This window comes from Cebidichthys violaceus, unplaced genomic scaffold (genome assembly GCF_023349555.1).
Source record: "Cebidichthys violaceus isolate CVI_PGR_0920_01 unplaced genomic scaffold, fCebVio1.0.p SCAF_22, whole genome shotgun sequence".
Classification (NCBI taxonomy): domain Eukaryota; kingdom Metazoa; phylum Chordata; class Actinopteri; order Perciformes; family Stichaeidae; genus Cebidichthys; species Cebidichthys violaceus.
In genome coordinates, this window is record NW_027176395.1 from 8,635,788 (window position 1) to 8,659,014 (window position 23,227).

A 23,227-nucleotide genomic window follows, 5' to 3' on the forward strand; every position below is an offset into this window, starting at 1 on the left:
CTCCGCGAGCAAAATTCCTTGTCAAAAAGAAAAACTACGAGCGAGCAGCTAAAAGGCTCGCGAGGGAGCAGGTTAAAGTTTCCCGAGCGAGCAGAGTAAAGTTTTGCGAGCGGACTTTCGCAAGCACGAGAGCGAATTTCGCTCGTGGAGTGATGTAAAAGCGCTCGTCAAAGTAAAATACAAAGTAATCTCATTTGAGCTCTCGGATTTTGACAGTGATTTGCCTTCATAGCACAGCCACCTTAGAGTCACAGTCCAAAACAGTTTTATTGTCAAGTATGTAACACATACAAGGAATTTGGCTTGGGATTGATGCGTGACAAAAAAAAATAGTGCAATCGTAAAAGATATAATTTTAAAATAGAAAATGTGAAGATTTACAAAACACATGATAAACAAACAAATTTAGAGTGTTTAAAACAAGTATGTTATGAACGTGTCAAGTGTAGTAGAGTTGTGCAAAGGGTGTGTAACTGTAAGTAATTGTCCTGTCTGAGTCAGTGGGTGTCCTGGGCTTTGATGTGTCCAACTTTAGACGGGAAAAACACGTTTTTGTGGCGTGAGGTCTTGGTCCTAATGGACCGCAGCCTCCTGCCAGAGAGAAGGGACTTGAAGAGTTTGTGTCCAGCGTGAGAATGGTTGGCTACAATCTTTCTTGCTCGCTTCAGGGTCGTGGAGGCAAACAAGTCGTGGAGGGTCGGCAGCTTGATGCGCTGCAGCCTGCCGTTGTCTCCCACCTGTAGGCGGACTCATCCCAACCAGAAATGAGTCCAATGAGGGTGGTGTCATCTTGTGTCATCGAACTTAACGGAGGAAATTCATCACCCAAAGCTTTATGACCACAGGTGAAGGGTTGGAACGTGGATCAACTGAGCCTAAACTTCAGTCTCTGTTCCCTTTTCATCACAACGGTCCTGTACACCATCTTTACTCATAATGCCGCACCAAACCGCCTGCCGAACTCACACTCCATTATATCCTCACAAACAAACAAGTTGATGTTCATCAATAATTAATTCTGTGATTTTACAACGCCACATGTTGGTCACTCGGGATATGCTCACAGGCAGGAGAGATGAACATTTCAATATTACACAGTAGCTTATCTGTAGCTGACACTGTGTTCTCCAAGATCTTTTAATGATCACATAATAATTGATCTTCTTACTGTATAATCTACATCCTCATAGTGCTGGGTAATATTATACTATAGCTACTTTATCAGGAGTCGCTTATAAACGGTGTAAATAATCAATAACTTAATACTGAACCATTGTTAACTGAACGAAACCTACTTCCTGGTAAATTTGCACTACAGGCCTACATTTAGGAGAAAAGGGGAACACTGAATTCATAATAGAGCACTATACTGTGATCTTTTCAGAAGTCTATAAAAAAGTCTATAAAAAAGACATTAAAACCTGATAAATGTGCTCTCACCCGACAGTGACGATCTAGCCAGTACACCGGCTGATGGAGGCTGAAGAGAAACCTTTTCATGGTGGAAGTTTTTCCTGCATACATCGGTTACATTATCTAATTTTAAATAAGAGGAAGTATCCTCTGTCAGAGTGCAGGTGGAGCATGACAAAAAAAGAGATATTCTTTTTAGCAACCACCCTCAGCATAAGGAAGAATCTTTTGCAATTTTGTACATGGCTGTGATTTTTTCACATATATTCTCACATACTACCAAGTAAGTAAGTAAAAATGTGACAACTATAAGGCAAAGGTGTCAAATTTGGGGAAATACTCCTATTCGCACATCTTTTCGCACATCTTTTAGATGATTGATTCCAACTTGACGTAACTTTTTCTTTTGTAAATATTAAATGGACTGTACTTGTATAGACTTGTCTAGTCTTCCGACCACTCAAAGTGCTTTCACACTACATGTCATCATTCACCCATTCATAGACTCATGGCAGGGGCTACCATGCAAGACCACCTGTCCATCAGGACTCTAACTATCATTTATACAACAGTCACTGTCACACACTATAGGTAAAGCTACAGGAGCAACTTGGGGTTAAGTATCTTGCCCAAGGACACATGGACATGGATTGGGGATCGAACCATCGATCCTCTGATTAAAGGACGACCCTAATCTACCACTGAGCCACAGTCGCCCCAAGTAATGTGTACTTGCCAGAGTAGCTTTAATGCATACTGTTTACTCTTACTTGAGTTGATTTTTAGAGAATCAACATCACTTTTTATTCTGTTACAATTGGATACATTCATCTCGCTACTTTTATTTATTTATTATTTTATGCATTCATGATTCGTTAAGAGGCAGGTGATGAGCTCGTCCCCTCCAGCGCTGAGACAGGCGCTGTGGAGGTCACAGCAGGAGAGTGTGAACGGCCCCTAACATTAATGTTACAGCTTTCAAATAGCGCTAGCAGAAGCTGATATTTAGAAGAATTAACAACACACTGTGCAGAGGGCATAGACTTTTGATACAATTAGACTTCTCTTTGCAACCAGGAGTCACCCTCTGCTGGCCATTATAAATAATGCAGGTATAAGGCACTTCTGCATTGGCTTCACCATTCATTTTATCAACCATGTGGTACTCTGTGTAAACCCACCTGAACAAACGTAAATACTATTTACTGACACACACACCACCACCTGTTTGAGCTCTAAGATTTGGATGGTGGAGAATCCTTACAAACAGGATTTAAGTTGGCAGGATTGAGGTGTAAAGCGTGATGGAGAAATGTGCAACACCTAGCATGTAAATACCTATGGCCTCTACCAGCACCATTACACAGTGAAGGGCACATAAACACTCCCACAGTAAACTAAATAATATATTTGCAACCTATACTACTAATATAACCGTATACAAAATATAAATCACTGTCTTCCTAATACAAAAGAAAGAAAATGCACAATAAGCTGAAGAATTACCAAATAAAAGCCAACTTAACAAAGAACCCTCAATCCACTTCCCCCTCTTTTTCTTGACAACTTGGTTTAACCTAACAAGGTCATTGACATCAGCGGGAGTCCTGCAGCTGCATTCTTAGGAGTGTGCTCCATGAAAACACGCCCAGAAGCAAACCTCAAGGAGAGAGTGTTTAGTAGGAGTTCCTTAAAATAACTTCCCTACATGTGCATATGTGTGTGTTTTTTCGTCTTAGTAAGGCTGGAGCTTTCCAGCTCCCTCACAGTGATGATGACATTTATGGGTGAATGTAGAGCAAGTCTTGAACACCTGGAGCTTTTTCTCTTCATACATAATGCATTGTTGACCAAAAGCGTTACATGACAAACACACTTATGTATTAAATATATTTTTTTTTTGGTTACATTTATTTAAGATTTTCTGTATATATTTATTTGTTACATGTTATATGTATGTATGTATGTATGTATGTATGTATGTAAAGTATGAACAGTATACCTGCCATAAGGCCCAGTGACATATTGTATCTGCTGGTTTCACCTACTGGTCATGTTCCATTCAGATGTGAACTCATGAACTGTAGAAGGAAATGGAAAAACTTTCTGGCTCGAGTAGTGGGTGTAATGGTGGGAACAGTAACAGGGGTAAAAGTCAAATTACATGAGGGGCCAGGTTTCTCTCTTCTTACAACGTTCACCATGTGGCACTGTGAGCTTGTTTTTGGTTCACATACATCAACATTTAATGTATCTAAGATTTGTAGAAACATACAATGCTAACATATTTTCTGGCACCTGGGTTAGAGATAAATGACTCAAATAAAAAACAAAGGGGGTCTTATCCTGCGGGTTGGATCTGGCCGCAGGCTGGTAATTTCCAACCTCTGCTGTAAACCCAAACTCCAGGTTTCAAAACATCCTTTTAGAAAACTATAGACATCACAGACATCCTGTGTCACATTTTATTCCTACAAACAAGTTTACAGGATACCTCATCAACAAACTGTGCATTATTGTGCAGTGCAGAATGACCCGAAAAAGGAACACTAAAACTAGAAGTTCACAAACAATTAAGCTTTATTTTCTATACTTTGTTGAAGTCAACCAAGTGACGGATCCAGACCAACTTCAGTGTATCTCATCCAAGTGTCTCTGTCAATAGAGCAGTAGAGTTGTCTGGGGGCTCAGGTGAAGACTTGACAGACGGCGGGGTCTTCGCATTTGTTAAGTTCATTTTGCGCCTTTTAATGTACTTGTCTATGGAGAATACTTTTGGCGAAAGATTGGGAGCCGTCTGGGTCTTGTTAATGGAAGGTAGGGTAACGTTTTGGAGTATCTGATTGTCCTTCACTGAGGGGGCATTGGTAAGAGTCTGGTTTGGCTTCCTGTGTTTTGATGATGATTTGGGTGGAGTCTTTTGGGACTTCTTTTTTGGAAGACGGGATAGTCTCGAGACTCCCACCACCCTCAGTTTGATGGGGGCTTCAGATATCCCTGCCATGTTCCGTGCCTGGCAGCGATATTCGCCAGCATCCTCATATGATAACCCGTTCAGGATGATTATCGACCAGCGAACGCCCACTCGAGGAGATTGCTGCATAACTGGAACATGAAAAACGTTGCACAATCTTAGCTCTCAGTACACTTTACCAGTCTTTTCCCTCTAAGTACAGTTTAGAGTTTTACACAGACCTAGCTAAATCCAAGTCGTAGTCCCAATTGGAGCCCTGAACTCAACCCAAGAAACAGTTTTGCTCTCAAGCGGACATAGTGCATCTACTCAATGGTGGTTCTAAGGTAGGGCAAGGGTGTTGGGTAGCCAGCTCCCCCGTAATATTGGACCCCCCTCTGGCCCTTCTAACATTTTTTACCCCACATTCATCCCCAAAGAGAGATTGTAGATATCAACAAACGATTCTCAGCTGAAAGAATATTTTCAAAGGGAGTCCACTACTGGAAAAAAAGTTTGAGAGCCAATGCCTTAGACCTAAGAGAATTCATTTTAGCAGACTGTCGGGAAAGGAGTATGAGTTTTGTTTTCTCCTGCAACAACTTCCCATCAGCTGTAAATTGTGTTTCGTTGCATCCAGTTTTCACAGTAGAGTTTGTGTACGAAAATGACACCTGAGATGTATGCAACAATTGTGTGGTTTAATATTACTGGTTTTGATTTATATTCTAACCCATAGAGCACCATGGCCCTCACTGGATGGAAGATAATATAAATGTAAACCCTGGATCTTAAAAGAGACAAGATAGCACCACTTACAACTCTCAAAATTCCTAGGTAGCTGGTCAGAGTTCTCAGGGATATTTTGTTTGCAACAATCTGCAAAGAAAAACCAAATCACAACATGACATGACATGTTGCTCAGATCTGAGTCACACCACTTCATCAGCTGAGAGTGACCCCGGATAGCTCACCAGTGTTGGCCGAGGTTTTGATCCAGGTCAGAGTCGGTGTTGGGTAGCCGGTGGCGTCACAGCGGAGGATGACGTTGCTGCCCAGTGGAGAGACGACCCTGGTGGCCGCAGGCTGGACTGAAGGCCTCATACAGCGAGACAGCTCGGTCTGTGTCAGCAGCATTCCTGACTGACCCGGAGACCCGCGACATATCAGCAGCTGGTCCATGAGGACGACAGGACTCCCCAGGGATGTGGACAAGGACATCACCGTGGAGATCTGGCAGTCACACAACCAGGGGTTGTCATGGAGACCTGCATGGATATTCAAGACAAATTTACTTGTTTACAGAACTGTCATGTTTGTGTCATAAATTGGATGGAAAACATTGTTTTAATGGCAGGTTTTACATTTTTCCATATTGTTTAGTCGTGGTGTTCTTTGAAACATCCTACCAAAGATGTTTTCACAATAAGAACTGGTAACAGTGATGTCTGTTTACTATCCATGTCAGCTAGTTTGCTTTTCAGAAACCTTTATGCAAGTTGGATATCTCAGATGTAGGGGAGCTTAGGGGCCTGCATCACTGCCCTAAAATACATGTAATACACTGGCATTTGTGGTGGGAAAGGTTTCACCTTGTTTTTTATCCGTTAATTATTGATATGTAGAATTTATTTCTACTACTTGGAGGGATTTGGCTGAAGGTTGGAGCTCAATGTGATCTTATCCCTTCTCATCAAATGTTTGTAAGATCTTTTTGCGTAGTATCTTGACGCAGAGGGTTCACGCATGGCGTTTAGGCAACAAAACCACTTGGTAAGGGTTTGAAAAAACATCATGCTTTGGCTTCAAATAAGTATGCTTGTTAAGAACTTAAACTACGGACATAGTGAGGTAGCACCACGTGACATAACGAACACGAACGCCAGTCCCCTGAGTAAAAGTCCTGTGTTTGTTTGACTACAGACGTCAGGGCACTGATCATGAACCATCATCGACCCCTGGAGATAGTTCAATCAATAGAGTATGTGAGTTAACTGTCATCACTTCCGCTGTATACAATCACACTGTACAATAGCATAAGTGATTTGGTAGTAAAATAGTAACTAGTGTTTTTTCTAATATTTGGAAGTATGTGGAAGTGTCAAACAAACAGACACTGGACCCAAGAGACCTCTGTTTGTGTCCCGTGTGAAAACAAGTCAACATTGAGTTATTGTGCTTACGTTTTTATATGGAAAATCCAAATCAAGATCTTTCCTGAAACCTAACTAAGTACTTTTGTTGCTATAGAAAGTTACCTAGAGCGCCATAGGTTGAAGCGTAGAGCCATTGACCAAGAAGCGCTATTTGAGGAGTTGGGAGTGAAAATGTGTTGGGTAAAACACAACACCATTTGATGGTACCTACTAGCCAACGCTTCTTATAGTGTATTATAATGGAGGGAAAAACACTCTTGTCTTGTAGAAGAAGTAATTGTCCAGTTTGAACTGCATAATAATGGTGTTGTCACCTGTTTAACTGCACACCATCTCGTATGCTTGACTTGCCGTGTCAAAAACTTGAACTCTCCTCACCTACGAAGCCCTAAATGGTTTGGCACCATCATATCTTAAGGAGCTCACAATACCCTATTACCCCACTCTGCCATCCCAGAATGCAGGTAAGCTAACCTTAGCTAACCTTAGCTGACATGGATAGGTAAACCTATTATCTCTATTAGCAACTCTTCAACATAATTCATCGAGAGAAATTGACACATTGGCGTCTTCATGTCTTTGCTGATGTAAATCAAGTGTAGCTGCTTTAGACAGCATTAAAATATAATGTGTCTCTATTGCTCCAAAACATAATGTACCCAAAATTCTTCTTTGTATTGATCCTCCCTGTTGTCCTGGTAGAGGAAACCAAAGGTCCAGCAGCTCAACAGGTAATATAGTCAGCCTGAGGAGAGGAGAGAAAAGTTGAACATACTTATTAAATTCTACTGACAGCTCTGTATCTCTCTACATTATAGGCTCCACGGATCCATGGTGTCTGGACACACCTGTTACTGGACAGGTCGAGGTAGGTGATGTTGGGTAGAAAAAGAGCAGCGTGGGCAGGAAGGCTTGACAGTCGGTTGTTGTGGAGACCTAGCGTCTGGAGACGGGGCATGTCCCTGAGCCCCTCCCAGGGAAAGGATGTCAGGAGGTTTCCATCCAGGCGCAACTCACGCAGGGCCTTCAGGTTGACAAAACTGCTGGGGTGGATGGTTTTGATGGAGTTGTAGGTCAGCCACAGGAAACGCAGCTCCGACAGGTTGTAAAAGGCTGCCCGGGGCACCCTGGAGATCGTGGTCTTTTCTAGACGCAGTTTGACCGTATCAGCTGGGACGTTTATGGGAACAGCTGAGATTCCTGGGTCACTGCACTGCACCGACCTGCGAGGTCAAACACAAACCTGTAAGTTTGGACAGATAAACACAAATACGTGTTTTCTGAATGCACTCCTTCACATTATTTGATTATGTTCTAGCTTTGTATTCTGTGAAGATGACACAAATTATGCTCAAACACCATTTTGCTAGTCTGATGCTTTTTATTAGCTACTTATGATAGATTCATTATAACTACTATGAGGATGTTTTATAGTAAAGAAACACAGATCTGTCATATTTGTTTGCCACTTTTCTGACCAAAGTGTGTGCGTGTCTGTGAGGCCTTACAAACATGATGAATGCATTTCCTACCTGAAAATACATGTTCACCAAAAAACCTTTGATTGATTTAAAAAAACTGCATTTTTCTACATTTGCTCCTAATCATATTCCTCCTTTTGTATTGAGCAAGGAGTGTGTGGTAAGAACTCCAGCTGTGGGTTGGACTCTATCTGGACTCTTTATTTTTAAAGCAGGAAACCGTATCAAAAAGGAAAAGTTCCCCCTTTTTCAATTAATTGTGTGATTTCTTTTATTTAATTGATCAATGTTTTAATTGATTTTAATAAAATGCTGTAAAAGTATATTTATTCCAGTGGCTCTGTCTGGTCTCCATACTTTTAAACCACATCACTATTTTCAGAATCAGAGGACTTTTTTGCATGAAACTCATGCATGTGTTTGTTATGAGCAGGCTTATGTTACTGGTTAAGAGTAAATGAAGATGGCACACAGCACAAATTGAAAAATGTCAGGTTTGCCTAAAAAAAAAGCACTTACAGGATTATTATTGATTTGTAATGATGCAGCTGCAAGTCTAAACCTCTCCCAAATCATAGCACAATATGTGAACAGTCTCTGCAAAGTTTGACTTTGATAAAGTGAAGCGCAACAAAATTAGAGAGGTTTTAGTACAGAGAGTTCAGACGAGGTCTCCAAATTTGTAATTTTGGCACAATGTGTGCCATTTGAATTTTCTCATGTACTAAAGTATATATTTCACTTGTATATCACTAATGGTGTTCAATGCATCCAAATACAGCAGTTTAGGCTTTATTTGAAGGCCAGAATCCTCTCTGCACCCTCTCTGTGTCTCTCTGTTTACTAAATTTTTTCCGATTTCAGCCCTCCCCCACTACGCAGAGCTCTATCTCAGCAACCCATTGATTGATTTCAATGATTGACACCTCTTTTGACGCGTTAGAGCCAATATAATTGAGCTAGACCCACGAGGGGCAAGATTGACAGCACTGTTAGCCAATCAGAATCAAAAAAGCGCCGTCCATTGTGAAGGACATCATTTCGTCTAATTGTTGGAATGCTGATTCAGCATTCAGCATAATGGGTGTGTATTGCGCAGCTTAGAGTGCGTGATGTCACCGCTAGAGTGAAGAGGAGCCTGAGATTCCTGTGAAAAAAATATTTGTCTTTTGCGACTGACTCCTCAATTTTCACTCTTCATGCATAATTTTTGGATGGAAACGTAGCTAATCTTGTCCTTGTCGTAGACATATGATTGTGGAATCCCACAGATTTACACATTTGGCACAAAAGCCTTTACTTGAGAGGAAAACCAACTTTCTCCTCCATAGACCCCAATGTTAAAACGTACTTCAAAAAAGTATTGCACAGACAACTGTACCCCATTTCTAAATTGCCATTGAAGCCACTTTTTTTTACACTACAGACACAATTTTCGCATGATCTGTTCTTCAAGTCATCCTTGCGCTCCAGTATTAATATTGAAAAAATAGGGGCTATGCTTATGGGGGTTTTGTGGTTTTGTTTGACAGGTGTTTCCCAGTCTTTTTCTTATGAAAAGGCTGCCAGGCTCACAGGTGTTCGTGCTTGAGCTAATTACTGATGTTTATAAACACACAGACTCACAGACTCTCCAACTGCTGCCACGTCACCATGGGAACCAGTGACACACACACGCACACACACACTCTCTCTCTTTCTCTGTCTGTCTGTCTCTCGCTACACACTCAGTACATATAACTGTCTGTCTGCCTGTCTCACTCACTCACTCACTCACTCAGTTCATATAACTCTGTCTGCCTGTCTCTCTCTCCCACACACTCAGTCCATCTGATTGTCTGTCTGCCTGTCTCTCTCTCTCCCACACACTCAGTCCATCTGACTGTCTGTCTGCCTGTCTCTCTCTCCCACACACTCAGTCCATCTAACTGTCTGTCTGCCTGTCTCTCTCTCCCACACACTCAGTCCATCTGACTGTCTGTCTGCCTGTCTCTCTCTCCCACACACTCAGTCCATCTAACTGTCTGCCTGTCTCTCTCTCCCACACTCTCAGTCCATCTAACTGTCGGTCTGCCTGTCTCTTTCCCACTCACTCAGTACATATAACTGTCTGTCTGCTCTTCTCACTCAATCCAGATGACTGTCTGTCTGCCTGTCTCACTCACTCACTCACTCAGTACATATAACTGTCTGTCTGCCTGTCTCACTCCCTCACTCAGTTCATATAACTGTTTGTCTGTCTGTCTGTCTCACTCACTCATTCACTCAGTCCATCTAACTGTCTGTCTGCCGGTCTCTCTCACTCACTCAGTCCATTTAACCGTCTGTCTGCCTTTCTCACTCTCTCACACTCATTCACTCAGTCTCTCTATCTCTGTCTTCTTGTCATTCTGTGTTTCTCTTTCTCTCTATCTCTGTCTTCCTGTCTATCTGTGTCTCTCCCTCTGTCTTTCTTTCTGTCTCTCCCTCTGGCTCTCTCTCTGCTACTACTGCTATTCATGCTACTACCAGTACTAATACTACTACAGCTAATAGTACAATTGCTACCAGTACTACTACTACTGCTATTACTTCAAATACTGCCATTACTATTACTACTACTACTACTACTACTACTTCTTCTACTACTACCACTGTTATATTAAATACTATGACCACTACTACAGCTATTACTACGACTACTGATACTACTAATTATACTACTTCTTCTAAATACTAATACTTCTACTACTAATAATACTTCTACTACAACTACAACTTTTACTACTACAACAAATATCACTACTGCTACTACTAGTACTTATTTTAATGCTACTAATACTTCTACTACTAAAATACTTCTACTACTAAAATACTTATACTAGAATTACAACTTCTACTACTACTACTACTACTACAAATATCACTATTGGTGACATTTCGAATATCCGAATAACCGTTCGAATATCAAAATGTTCAGCTCTTTCAGGAGAGGGTGATATGACTTTTCATATTTGTAATCTTTACACTTTTTGAATTATTAAGCTTTTTGCAACTTTTTTCAAAGGGATATCTATGGAGAGAATCTTCATATCCTGTTAAACTTCTTCAACTTTCAAAGCCTTCTTCTTTCTCATACTTTCAGCTACAGACACCATAGTTAGACGTTTCAACTAGAAGGGTTTTCAGCAGTGCAGTTTAAATGCTTTCAGGCTTCAACATTTGTCAGACAGGTAGTCTCTCATTTCTGTATGTTCAGCAATGTTTTTGCAATTCATTTCAACTTTCAGCATTCCAACGCATTTTCAGCAGGAAATGCATTTTCTAGTCTTCAAAAGGTAAGCATAATTTGCTAACTGTAAAGCGATGAAGCGGTTTGTGTTGCTGGTGTTTGTTGGCTCATATCTCGGATGCTTTGCTGGAGAGAAATGTTATGGATATGTATGGAATCTGTGTGCAAACGACTTGCTTTGTGTCGTCTCGGTTTTTTTGTTAGCATTAAACTACGATCGGCTGGTCCGAAAATGTGCTGGGTGAGCTTACTCCTGCCGAAATATGAATATGATGTTTTAGTCATTCTTTTAGTTGGCTGTTTGAGTTGTCTTTGGAGCATGTAAAAACGGCTTACTTAATCTGATGTATAACATCATTGTATTCGTTCATGATAAATGCATTGTTATTCACTCTGTACGCTAAACTTTCTCTTGGGCTTAACCGCTGTTGTTTTCCAGATTACAATTCAAAATCCTCTTCTTGGTTTACAGAGCTCTGGGTGGTCTGGCTCCACAGTAGGCCTCTCAGACAAGCTGTGAGTTTGTAGTGGATCTCTCCAAACACACGGTGGAAAACTCCTCCCTGTGTCCAAAGCACTTTCTAAGTCTGCTGAGATGGCTTTCAGTATGTATGCACCTACACAATGGAACAGTCTACCTGCTGAACTTAGACTTGCTCAAACACTGTGTTCTGTTCAAACCAAACTAAAAACCTTCCTTTTCACTTGAGTATTTTCTTAGATTGGACACACCACATTTGTACAGTATGCTTGTATATGTGTGTGAACATGTATTTCTATGTGTATGTTTGGATGGACTCTGCATATTTGTACATTTTTGCTGTTTTATTTAGTTTTTATGTAAAACACTGAACTGCTTTTGTATGATGAAAGATATAGAGGAGCAATGTCTACCTGAGCAGAGAGTGAAGTCACTCTCCCTCTGTGTGTGTTGTGATCCGAGCTTCTCTGTGCTTTATTTAGTGGGTATGGCCGTGCACTGCTCTCATAAACATGTTGAGAGCCGCGTGGAGGCAATCCCTCAATCAGAAATTTGCTCTGAATTGCGTATACAGCTCCTTTAGCTAAAAAACTTAGATAATTAATTTATATTTATGGGATTTGCATGTATATGTCAATTATTGAAAAGTATGGAAACTTAATAAATAATTATTTATTTATTAAATTATTTATAGAAATGTATGTCTTTATCATTAAATTATTACAAGGAAATTCAGAATTATTTTCTTATTCTTTGATGAACACATTAATCTATTTTTTTAATTGCTTGATAACATTTTACATTGACAGAATGATACAAGTTTTTGTTAACCTCTACTAAATTTAGTTGTAACAACATTACTGCCACCCTCTGTTATGTTATTCAATATATCCAAACAATGTAAACTAATGTTATACACCTTTCTTTTGCAATATGGGATAACATTCAGTGACTAAATATTTACTTATAGCCAAATGTTTCCTATCACCAAATATAACAAGTGTTGGATTTACACTACTGTTTTGGTTCCTTAGAGCTTCAATATTTCAATTATTAAAATATGATGTGCAGTAATGAGTTGTGTTTCGGCAGAAAAAAATAACTTGCACACACACAAATACACAGAGATGAGAATGAAATCAGGCTCACTCGACCTGAGCGCTGCTATTCCACTCTCCCCGTACGTGCAGGCACATGGAGCTGGACAGGACTGGACCGCCAACAGATGGGACTGCAAGACGTGAACCAGGACCAGCAGATACATCCTTCATCAGTCAAACCATATACCCAGACAGGCACTTTGTAACTCCATATTCCCAGTCCTCTCCAGTCTGAGGTTTGTGTCCACCGTGCAGAGTGAAACTGAATCCCAGATTAGCTGGGATTACACTATTTACAAGCGGAGTGTAATCCCACGCCTCACTGTCAGAAGAACAAATCACAACATCAGGTCAAGCCCAAGCCTTTTTTTGGGCCTTGAGGAGAATTTGATCCCACTAACCCCTTCAGAGGGTTTCCTATTGAGCATTATACTTGAGCATTCATCATTTTATTTATTTATTTAAGTAAAAGCACTGAAGTGTTACGGGCTAAATGTGCTAAAAGTACATATTATGCAGAAAAATGACCCTTTCAGTGTAACAGTATTTTATATATCAATCATTTGTTATTACAGCATTAATCTGTAAGGACAATGTTTTAGTTTAAAAAAAGAACCTTAGTATCCTGTAGTTAAATTGACCACATGCTAAATAGTGACATTCTCATACATGCCACGTGATCATATTGTTTTTTTGAGGGTGCTGACCCTCGGTTCCTTTAACCTTTTCCCCTAAGCCCCCTCTCAAGCATCAAGCTACTTCTTAGGACATCCCTGCCACCAACACCATCACTTATTTTATTATTTATTGTTAATACGGCGGAGTGATATGCTCCGTTGTGACATTTTAATGGACTACCTGCCAGTGGAAGAACAATCCATTTAAAGCATACGTTTTATATTAAAAAGACAAATACAACTGATTGTCAGAGAGCTATAACTCTTTTACCCAAAAAAAAGATGGTAAACATTACAACCAGAAGACACCTGACTTGGACTCGCAAAAAATGACTTGTGAGCATATCTGCTGTATGTCTCCTACTTCATGGAGATGGATGTACATCATTCAAATGTGAAACAAGTGTAACGTCTGTGCAAGTACTGCTGGAAGTGTTACTACTAGCCTGTAGGTGGCGCGTGCTAACACGTACAGAACTGCTGGCGCTGCGGCTCCGCGATTGGATGGTGTTGAGCTCTCGCGGATGTATCGGGAACGCGCGGCGCGTCGCTCAAGGCGGACATTGGGACTGCGTGCTATCAATCACTCTACTCGCATGTTTGAAAGTTACCGTCAGTGGACCAGCTGTAAAATGTCCACTGTTACGCAGCCCGCTAACGACCAGTGTGCTTATCGTCGACGTGAATTTGAAGAGCTGCCGGTAGAAACCCAGAGAAGATGGCACGCTCCTCTACATAACCACGGTGCGAGACAGACCGCGCTACAGCACCAGCGACACCGGGTAAAGCAAAAGGACACAAACAAGCTAGCTGCAGCACATTCATTAGACTGTCAAGCTAACCGTGACGAGCCGACACGGGGTATTCACGGACCAAGGCTCGGGAGGGGCTTCGCGTTGTTAGAGATCATCTCAGTGAGGTTCGGTGTCAGTCATAATTTAGTAGGACCTCAGTTATGACCGTTTTCAGTTCAGTGTCCTATGTAACAAGCCCAAATGACACTAGCGCGCGAGCCATACCCCCACTTCAAAATAATCTGACACTTCGATGTTCCCTTTCAAAGGCAAGCGATACATATCTGAAAGAACGTGACTGATACATAAACGAGAACAGGATAAAAAAACAAGTCGGGATTTAGTGCTATATGAGCTCCATGAACAGCAGTTTATACACACATGGAGGCTTTTTGTCTCTTTAACATCTCAAGCCACGTTCTACCAAGTGTCTATGTATCCATATGATATGTGTCGACGTTTAAATTCAACGCTTTTTAGTTTGGCGTCTTTTCCTCATCACAAGAGAGAACATCACGTGACAGGGCAAGGTTATATCTTTAATGCTTTAATGAGGAAGTCACTGTAATTACTGTTATCTGACTGGTACTGTTACAGCTAGGAACTGTGTAACCTTTTTTTCCCGAAAGTTTTCCGTATCTAGATAGGAGAGGTCCTGATAGTTGTATGAAGAGATGATGAATGGTAATAGTGAGTTTGACAGCATGAGTTATTCACATTTGAGACAGTGTGGGGGACCGGATTTATTGAACTGTTTAATCAGGGATGTCCCTCTCAAGGTTTTTTTTCTCTCAGCGGTTATTTTTGCAGGTACCGAGATCCATCCTTCTATTGATCTAAATGGTGATTAGTTATGTGTGACACATGATTACTTGGTGGGTCAGGGTCATCAATTTAAAAGAGGTGGGATCCAGGTACATGCTGAGTGAGACATTCTGCAATGTAAAGAGAAAAAAAACTCCAAACTGTAATGTTAAAACTAAAATCGCTCTAACCTCGCTGGACCTTTCTGTACCAACAGTGTTGTTACCGATTGGCTGACACACTGATGTAAAAAGTATATTGGCCTAGCTCTAATTTTGTGTTATGTTTACAGTCATATCAAAGCAGAAGAGATAAGTAGATACATGTCATGTCATCGAACGTTTACTTTACTGGTAAAAATGCATATAATCCTGGTATAAGAAATAAATCATTCAAACTAGTGGTGTAACGGATTGTTGTTGATCCTGATGATCCCCCCTCACAGTTCAGCTCACATGTGAACCGTGGGTTAATGACACAGTTCACCTTCACCATCACAGTATGAAATAAAGTTTTCAGTAAATGTTCAGTAAAATATGTGATCAGGACATCAGTGATGCTTTCTGTTCCCTGATGTCTGATAATGTTACATTGTGTTTAAACTGACAGGAGGAGAGCTGGTAAAGTGTGTAATGGACAATGAATGAATGTTCCGTTCAGATCTCATCTGTTAAACATGAAAACTAGACACATGATGGAATTTTTCACCTTGGGCTGCAAGAAATTGTAACGGGCAGACGAAACTATTAATTGATTAATTCTGAAAATAATGATAGATTGCTTGTGTCTCACATGTCCCATGAATAGGCCTGCTTTTACTTTGTCCTGTGTGCTACTCCATGGGGGGAAATATATTAAACCCCTAAATAATGACCAGTGTGTGGGAGTGTCCACGAGTAACCCGTCCTGAACCTCGTCTCCACAGGTGGATGGCAGCCGGACCCGTGATCCCACCACCACATGGCCCCACGTGGATGACCCCACCACCAGAGAGCCTCGGCTGGACGACTGCGAGCGGATGGGCACTCTGTTCGGGATGCTCAACAAGTGCTTGCGGGGGATGGGCTTCAGCCAGATGTACTTTGGGGACAAGATCGTGGAACCGGTAGTGATTGTGTTCTTCTGGCTGCTGCTCTGGTTCCTGGGCATCCAGGCCCTGGGGCTGGTGGGGACTCTGTGTATCATCATCATCTACATCCAGAAGTGAAGAGAGCGGGCCATCCGAGCGGAGCCTGCTGGTTTTCTTTGTTTGACGCTTAACATATGCAGGATGTCATGCTAACGGCTGTTTGGATTGGAATCTGCAGTGGGTCTGTGCTTTTAGGGGAGGCAGCTGTGCTCTGTAGTGATGCTGGTGAGCAGGTTTCTAGACTGGTTTGAAGTGTGTTCAGTTTTGAGCTGGGTCCTTTCTTCAGGGTTGTCTTGGCGCTGCCGTCTCTGCTGCTATCTTGACTTAATGGTATTGATGAGCAGATATAAAGGAACACGCTGTTTGAATCAGAGGCTGCAGAGTGAGTCCCAGCTCTCAGGGAACATCTCTGTGTGGAGGGTTCACTTCAAACGCTGAGAGATCTTCGCCAACATGTGGCGTGCATACAAATAGTAATATGACTCCAATAATCAATCATAACAAATGGTGTCAGAATCTAAAGCTGAATGTTCTTGTGAAAGCTTTTTGCTGTAAACTGTTTACTTTGTAATAGATTTTTGGGATACACAATATATTGATGAATAGTGGTGCAATGGATCATGAAAGTCACGGTTCAAATCGGATCAGAGTCACGAATCGGATCAAATTTCGGATCAGCACAAAAGAAAAAGGGAGCAAATAGAACTTTCAGAGATCCCTGATCAGGTTTTTTTTGCCGTCGATACTAATTGCAGATCATTGATGATCCATATTGTTGTTTGAAGTCATTTCAACTGATCTGAAGTCTGTAAACCACCAAAAATTCTAAATGTCAACTAGTTTGTTTTAGTCATATATAGTGTTTTTTGATAAAGGCACACAATTCAAATGATTAGGAAATAAAAGATTGTATTTTCATTGATTAAAACAAGTCTTGTCTTTAGTAGTTTAATGATGTATTATAATCTGTTTATAGCTAACGTAAACAGGTCATAATTCATCTCTAATATCTATTTATGTTGCTGTGAAAACGTCTCCTTCAAACAACTGCATTTATTCAAGTTTATCATCAACACTACATTTTACAGTTTACATGTGAACACATCATGACAACGTTATAATCTACCTTCACCCAGTACTCCTTTAACCAAACAGAGCCTGAACGCATCATAATGTAACTGAAGTGAACCTTGATTCTCCTCCTGTCAAATCACATTTTGTTCCATCCAGTTCTGCATAGACATTGTGCAATAGCTGTGGAGAGGGAGGCCACCGGCAAAATCTGGTCCTTAATGGTGATGGTTCTAGATAAGGAAGCCATTTTGGCCGCGGTTACAATCGTCTTTTCAACGCGGAGTTTGAGATCGGATCGATGTGGGTCCAGACTTGACACTTCAATGAGAGCTGCCTGAGCGGATTAATTTAGTGGTCAAAGGATCGGCTGTAAAACGGTGGATCAACACATATAATTTCCTAACAAGTCTGCACAATAACATTCTGTTGTTATTTAAAGGCTTTTCATCAGCAGTAACTTGACACAACCCTCCACCTCTCCTCCCTTTAGGCTCCTCTGGAGAGGAACTCCCGTGTGGGAGGGGAGATGATGGGGACATACGTTTGATGAATTGTCTCGATTGTGTCCACATGCTGTCCACACCACGTTCAGATCCCAACTCAATGCGGGCCAGGCCACCTCGGCATGTGGTCCAGCTGATCGTAACCCAACGCAAGCGAGGTCTGATCTCGTAGCGTACAGACCTGACAGTTGATGCGTCCAGGAACTATGGGATGACAAAAGCACTAAAGAGACGAGCGTAACCACGGCCCTCTTCTCTCTAACTCTCTGCTCTGCTCTGTGTGCCTCCTCCACATTACCGGTCCTGAAATCACACACCGGTGCATCGCTGATAGATGCAGGTGAAAGCCCTCATTGTTTCAAGGCACCCGACACAAATGTGAATGATTTCTCACATTGAAAGATAAATTGATGACCTGAATGTGTTCTTGTGGAGCGACAGAACTAAAACTTTATGCTGGAAAACAAACGTGTGTGGAGTCTTCCAGTTTGTCTCTGCTGCTGACATTCAAATGTATTATGCGTAGCGCCAATCAGTATATTTTAGCATATCAATATTTTCATATCAGACTAGAAATTGGTATTTTGTGAAGTTCATTTCAGTTTGTAGTCTACCTAGCATTAGTTATTGTCTTGACTTGTCAGGTCAGTTTAGTTGGGTGCCATTAACACAAAATGCCTCTCGTTTATGAATCATATCAGATTGTCGTCGTACTCACAATCCTCTGAGGCTGACAGAATATCTAGTGGAAGCCTCCTCAGGCTCAGGGTTAGTCTTTGAATGATCAATGTGTCCTCGATTATCAGTCTCCCACATCGTCAACCTTTTCTGTTCGCTAGTTCCATTCACTGGCAACGTTTCCAGTCTACACTCAATACCCCCACAATAACAAAGCCAGAACAGGATTTTAGAAATATGAGCGAGCTTATTAAAAAGTACTCAGTCTTCACTCAGATGAAGCACCTTTGGCAGAGATGTCAGTCTCGAGTCTTCGAGCTCATTTCTTCTTTTCTTGCTCTGATGTTTTTGAAATACAGGTGTGTGAATTTACCACAGGTAGACTCCGATCAAGGTGTAGAGAAGTCTCACTGATGATCAGGAGGAATGAGGTCTGAATACTTCTGTCAATGCCATATTTCAGTTATTTTCTTCTTAATTCATTTGCAAAGAAAATCTAATATCCTGTTGTGGCTTTACATGCATATTTTGTTCCAAAAAGAACACAAAGGCCTTAGTTATTAATGGCTTTGCCATTGTGGGATGTTGAGTGTGGAACACATTTAATGATTTTAGCACACGGCTGCAACGCAACAAGAAGCGTGAGGGGGGTCTGGATACTTTCTGAATGCTCACCATTAATATATATCTAATAAAACATTACACTCAGAACTGTTTGAGCCAATGTAAAACAGCACTGCTCAGGAGAAATGGCTGATGGGGCAGGTGTAGGGAGTATCTGAAGATGGACCTTTTCATGTTCCCGGTGGTCTCACATATTTCACTCTTCTACTATGTATTGTTTGGATGTGCAGGTTCACTGACCACACAGTTGTAGAACAACTGAACTGTAGTCATCACAATGCTCTTAAACTACGCAGTTTAAAGTTTCTCCAGAGCAAACATCACTGACTTTGCTGTAGACACGCTGCATGTGTCCTTTTAAGAAACCCTACTTCATTATTTTCATGAATCATAAATGATTGTTTCTGAGGTGTTTGCACTGACAGTTTCATGGCTACCTATGAAAGAGATGTTGATTCAGAATGTGTTGCGACGTCTGTGATTAAAAGGGAATGATGTCACAGTCTGTATGAACTGTGCATTGTAGATTTAAAGGAGCAGTTCACCCACAAAATGACCGTTTGTATATCATTTACTCACCACGTGTCACCTTGATTTCTTGAAGAAAACTATAAAGTGAGTCTTGGATTATACTGACTGAGTTGTGTGAGACCTTGTAAACGGATGTTCTGATGTAGTTTTGCTGTTAAACGTGTCAAAATCAGACTCCAGTACTAGTGCGGAATTATTAACAGCAAAATGTCATTCTGAGATTATCTAAAGGAAAAGTCAATATGCATTGAAATGTCCCCAGTGAGTGTTACATCATCAAACAGTATGAACCGTGTATGTATCATAAACGTTTGTTTGCTACAGAGATTATTTTCTTTAACGGAGAAATCCCATCGGCTTTTTGTGGAGGGAACCAGTGTGAGGCTAGCTTCCTGCGGCCTGCATTAAAATACATCATCCCTGCAGCTCTCTATTGTCTCCACTTCCTGTAGCATGCACACACACACACACTTCAAAATGTCTTTGAAAACATTGTATAATCATCTGTCAACTTGCACAATCATATGCCAAGAAGAAAAAAAAGTTATTCATTTGTTGTATTAATACAATTTTAACACATTAACACTGAAAAAAATAAATCACAAAAACATTTCTGTCAGACTTTATTTTTTCAAATATTGTCTTCGGTTCTAAAAATTGACAAATAAATAAAAAGAGAAGATCAGAAGGAAAAGCATCTGAAACACCGACTGAGTTTCTGAAATGAAAGGAGGAAGGCCTCGCCGCTAACAAGGTGGCTACTTTTTTACTGAGTGTTCACATTGGGCACATGCACATACTCTCTGGAACGTCTGCCTCATTTGTTGGACTTTGCCAGCAGCAAGTCGTCATTTAAGAGACTCATAAAGATGACTGGTATGAGTAGTTGAGGGTGAAGCTCATGCTGACCGGGTTCAACAAACAGATACATGACATCATAGGTCGGTCCACCGACAGAAAAACATTGCTGACTTGTAATTTGAGCGTGTGTCTGCACGTAGCTAATCCTACTGAACATACAAACATTCACAATCATATACTTGACAGTGCATTAGCAGCTTAAAGGACTCCAGAGGAATATCACTTGCTTTATCTTTAGTACAAACACAATTAAGTTTGGTGAAATAGAAAGCAGGCGTTTGTGCAGCTCACAAGTCCTCATGTGTGTTGGTGGGAAGGATCCTGCAACCCTTGACTCCTACACTCAAATATATTCTGTCCACTGCACCATGAAGCAGTTTGAGTATTTCTTACCCAGGTTCTCTTCTTGTCTCGTTTTGTACAACACAAGAAAAATATGAGCATGTTATTGTGTATTAAATTAGAAACTTTTTTAAATTGTGTCATTTCCAGCTGGGATATTGATTAAAGTTCTGAATAAGTTTTAGTTTTTCTTCATTCAGCGGACTGAATCTTTTTTCATCCAGATGGTTTGAAGCATCTTTTAAATACCGTCAGAAGAAATAGATGGCTCCGATGTAACGGTAAAAGATGAGCGGCACAAACCCTTGGTGTGGCTGAGGAGCACTTCTGTTGCTATCCACATGAGGACCAGTGAACCTCCTCACCGTCAGAGATGGTCAAAAATACATCAAAATGTATTTTGATACAAATTACAAAATACTGGTGCCACAAAATACAATACATGTATTTCGTATTTAAAATATAGGAAATATTTTTTTCTGGATTTTCTGTTTTCTCACAATTTGGTATAGCAGAGCATTCAGGTTTGGGCTATATAATGCACACAAAGCTCTGGTGAACCCCACAAACAGGAAGAACAGTCACAGAATGTCAGTGTAAGCAAAGCTGTTAAGACAACAACAACTTGATTGTGTGTGTGTGTGTGTGTGTGTGTGTGTGTGTGTGTGTGTATGTATGTATATATATATATATATATATATTAATGGGACTTAACAGCCCATAAACTTTGGCTTTGTATCAACAAGAAAATATTCATCACATATGTTATAAAAGCAAAATATAGAATTAAAACCAGCTGTACACAGGTAAAGAGCCTAAATAAATTACTGTACTGAGACATGTATGAAATAATAAATCTAAGGATACTTTCATAATATGCCTTTTAAATAAAATAAATTGGATATTTAATGTTTTTTTTAACAAATGGACATCTGCTGTCATAGCCTGGCTAACTGTGAACTATAATATCTGCCAGTAATTGATATGGCATTATGACATTCACATTGAAAAGATACAGCATAACTTGTAATACAGTGCAAGATTAGATGGTCAGAGTCTCTTGATAAGGTTATCATGAACATACAAGCTCCCAATGTCCCTCTTCCTACAGCTAGCTACTCCACTGATAAGCTAACTTGCTAAACACTTGCTATGCACTAGCCTAGACAGCATGCTAGCGTCATTAGCATGTTAGCATCGATCGCTAGCTTGATATTATAACCATCACCATGTACATACAATAGGCTATGTAGCCAGACCCAGACATACATTATACATCAAGCTAGTTGACATCTGTCACACTCAGATAAAATATTTACCTTGACAGACAATCCGTTGAACTTGAAGATCTGAAGACTGAACTGTGAACTGTTTTTTGATTTGTGGAGAAAGTATTTTAAATACAAAATTACTCCACTCTAAAGTATTTTGTTACAAATTACGTTAGATTTTTCATCGGCCCTATCAAATACAAATTACAAAATACTCAAAAGTAATTGAAATACATATTTCAAATACAAGTAATAGAAATACTGCCCATCTCTGCTCACCGTCAGTCTGCATTCTCACCGTTTACTGTATTTACAAGAGAATGTACACAACGGGCCACTCAACCATAGGATAAATATAAGACAGGTAGGCTGTGAAGAGTGACTGTCCAGAGAACAGAACAGAACTAGGTGTGATAGGACCAAAATAACCCAGAACCAAGTAGTATGGAGACTCCTGCATTTGGGACTATCTGTACTCAGATCTAGAATGACAGGCTATTTGTGCGGTTTTGCTTGCAGCCAATCACCTTAAGCGTTCTTCCATTTGATACCACGTGTGATTGGCCAGCTACCGCAGCAGCTGCAACACACGGCGCTGGGATTGCCTGCCCACAGTTCTCAACATGGATTTTAAGAAACCCTACTTCATTATTTTCATGAATCATAAATGATTGTTTCTGAGGTGTTTGCACTGACAGTTTCATGGCTACCTATGAAAGAGATGTTGATTCAGAATGTGTTGCGACGTCTGTGATTAAAAGGGAATGACGTCACAGTCTGTATGAACTGTGCATTGTAGATTTAAAGGAGCAATTCACCCACAAAATTACCGTTTGTATATCATTTACTCACCACGTGTCACCTTGATTTCTTGAAGAAAACTATAAAGTGAGTCTTGGATTATACTGACTGAGTTGTGTGAGACCTTGTAAACGGATGTTCTGATGTAGTTTTGCTGTTAAACGTGTCAAAATCAGACTCCAGTACTAGTGCGGAATTATTAACAGCAAAATGTCATTCTGAGATTATCTAAAGGAAAAGTCAATATGCATTGAAATGTCCCCAGTGAGTGTTACATCATCAA

The 23,227-nt window shown here is 40.6% G+C and overlaps 2 protein-coding genes across 2 annotated transcripts; one reads left to right on the plus strand and one right to left on the minus strand.

Annotated features, from left to right (window-relative positions):
* Window positions 1-4,054: 4,054 nt before the first annotated feature.
* On the minus strand, window positions 4,055-9,389 carry lrit3b (leucine-rich repeat, immunoglobulin-like and transmembrane domains 3b). Its single transcript, XM_068718144.1, has 5 exons — window positions 9,385-9,389; window positions 7,371-7,745; window positions 7,182-7,267; window positions 5,341-5,634; window positions 4,055-4,518 (listed from the first exon to the last, which is right to left on the minus strand). The coding sequence occupies exons 1-5, from the start codon at window positions 9,387-9,389 to the stop codon at window positions 4,055-4,057; spliced, it is 1,224 nt and encodes a 407-aa protein (XP_068574245.1).
* Window positions 9,390-14,077: 4,688 nt separating this feature from the next.
* Window positions 14,078-20,094, plus strand: fam241a (family with sequence similarity 241 member A). The gene is made up of 2 exons (XM_068717872.1): window positions 14,078-14,314; window positions 16,056-20,094. The coding sequence occupies exons 1-2, from the start codon at window positions 14,129-14,131 to the stop codon at window positions 16,335-16,337; spliced, it is 468 nt and encodes a 155-aa protein (XP_068573973.1). The 5' UTR covers window positions 14,078-14,128; the 3' UTR covers window positions 16,338-20,094.
* Window positions 20,095-23,227: the final 3,133 nt, after the last annotated feature.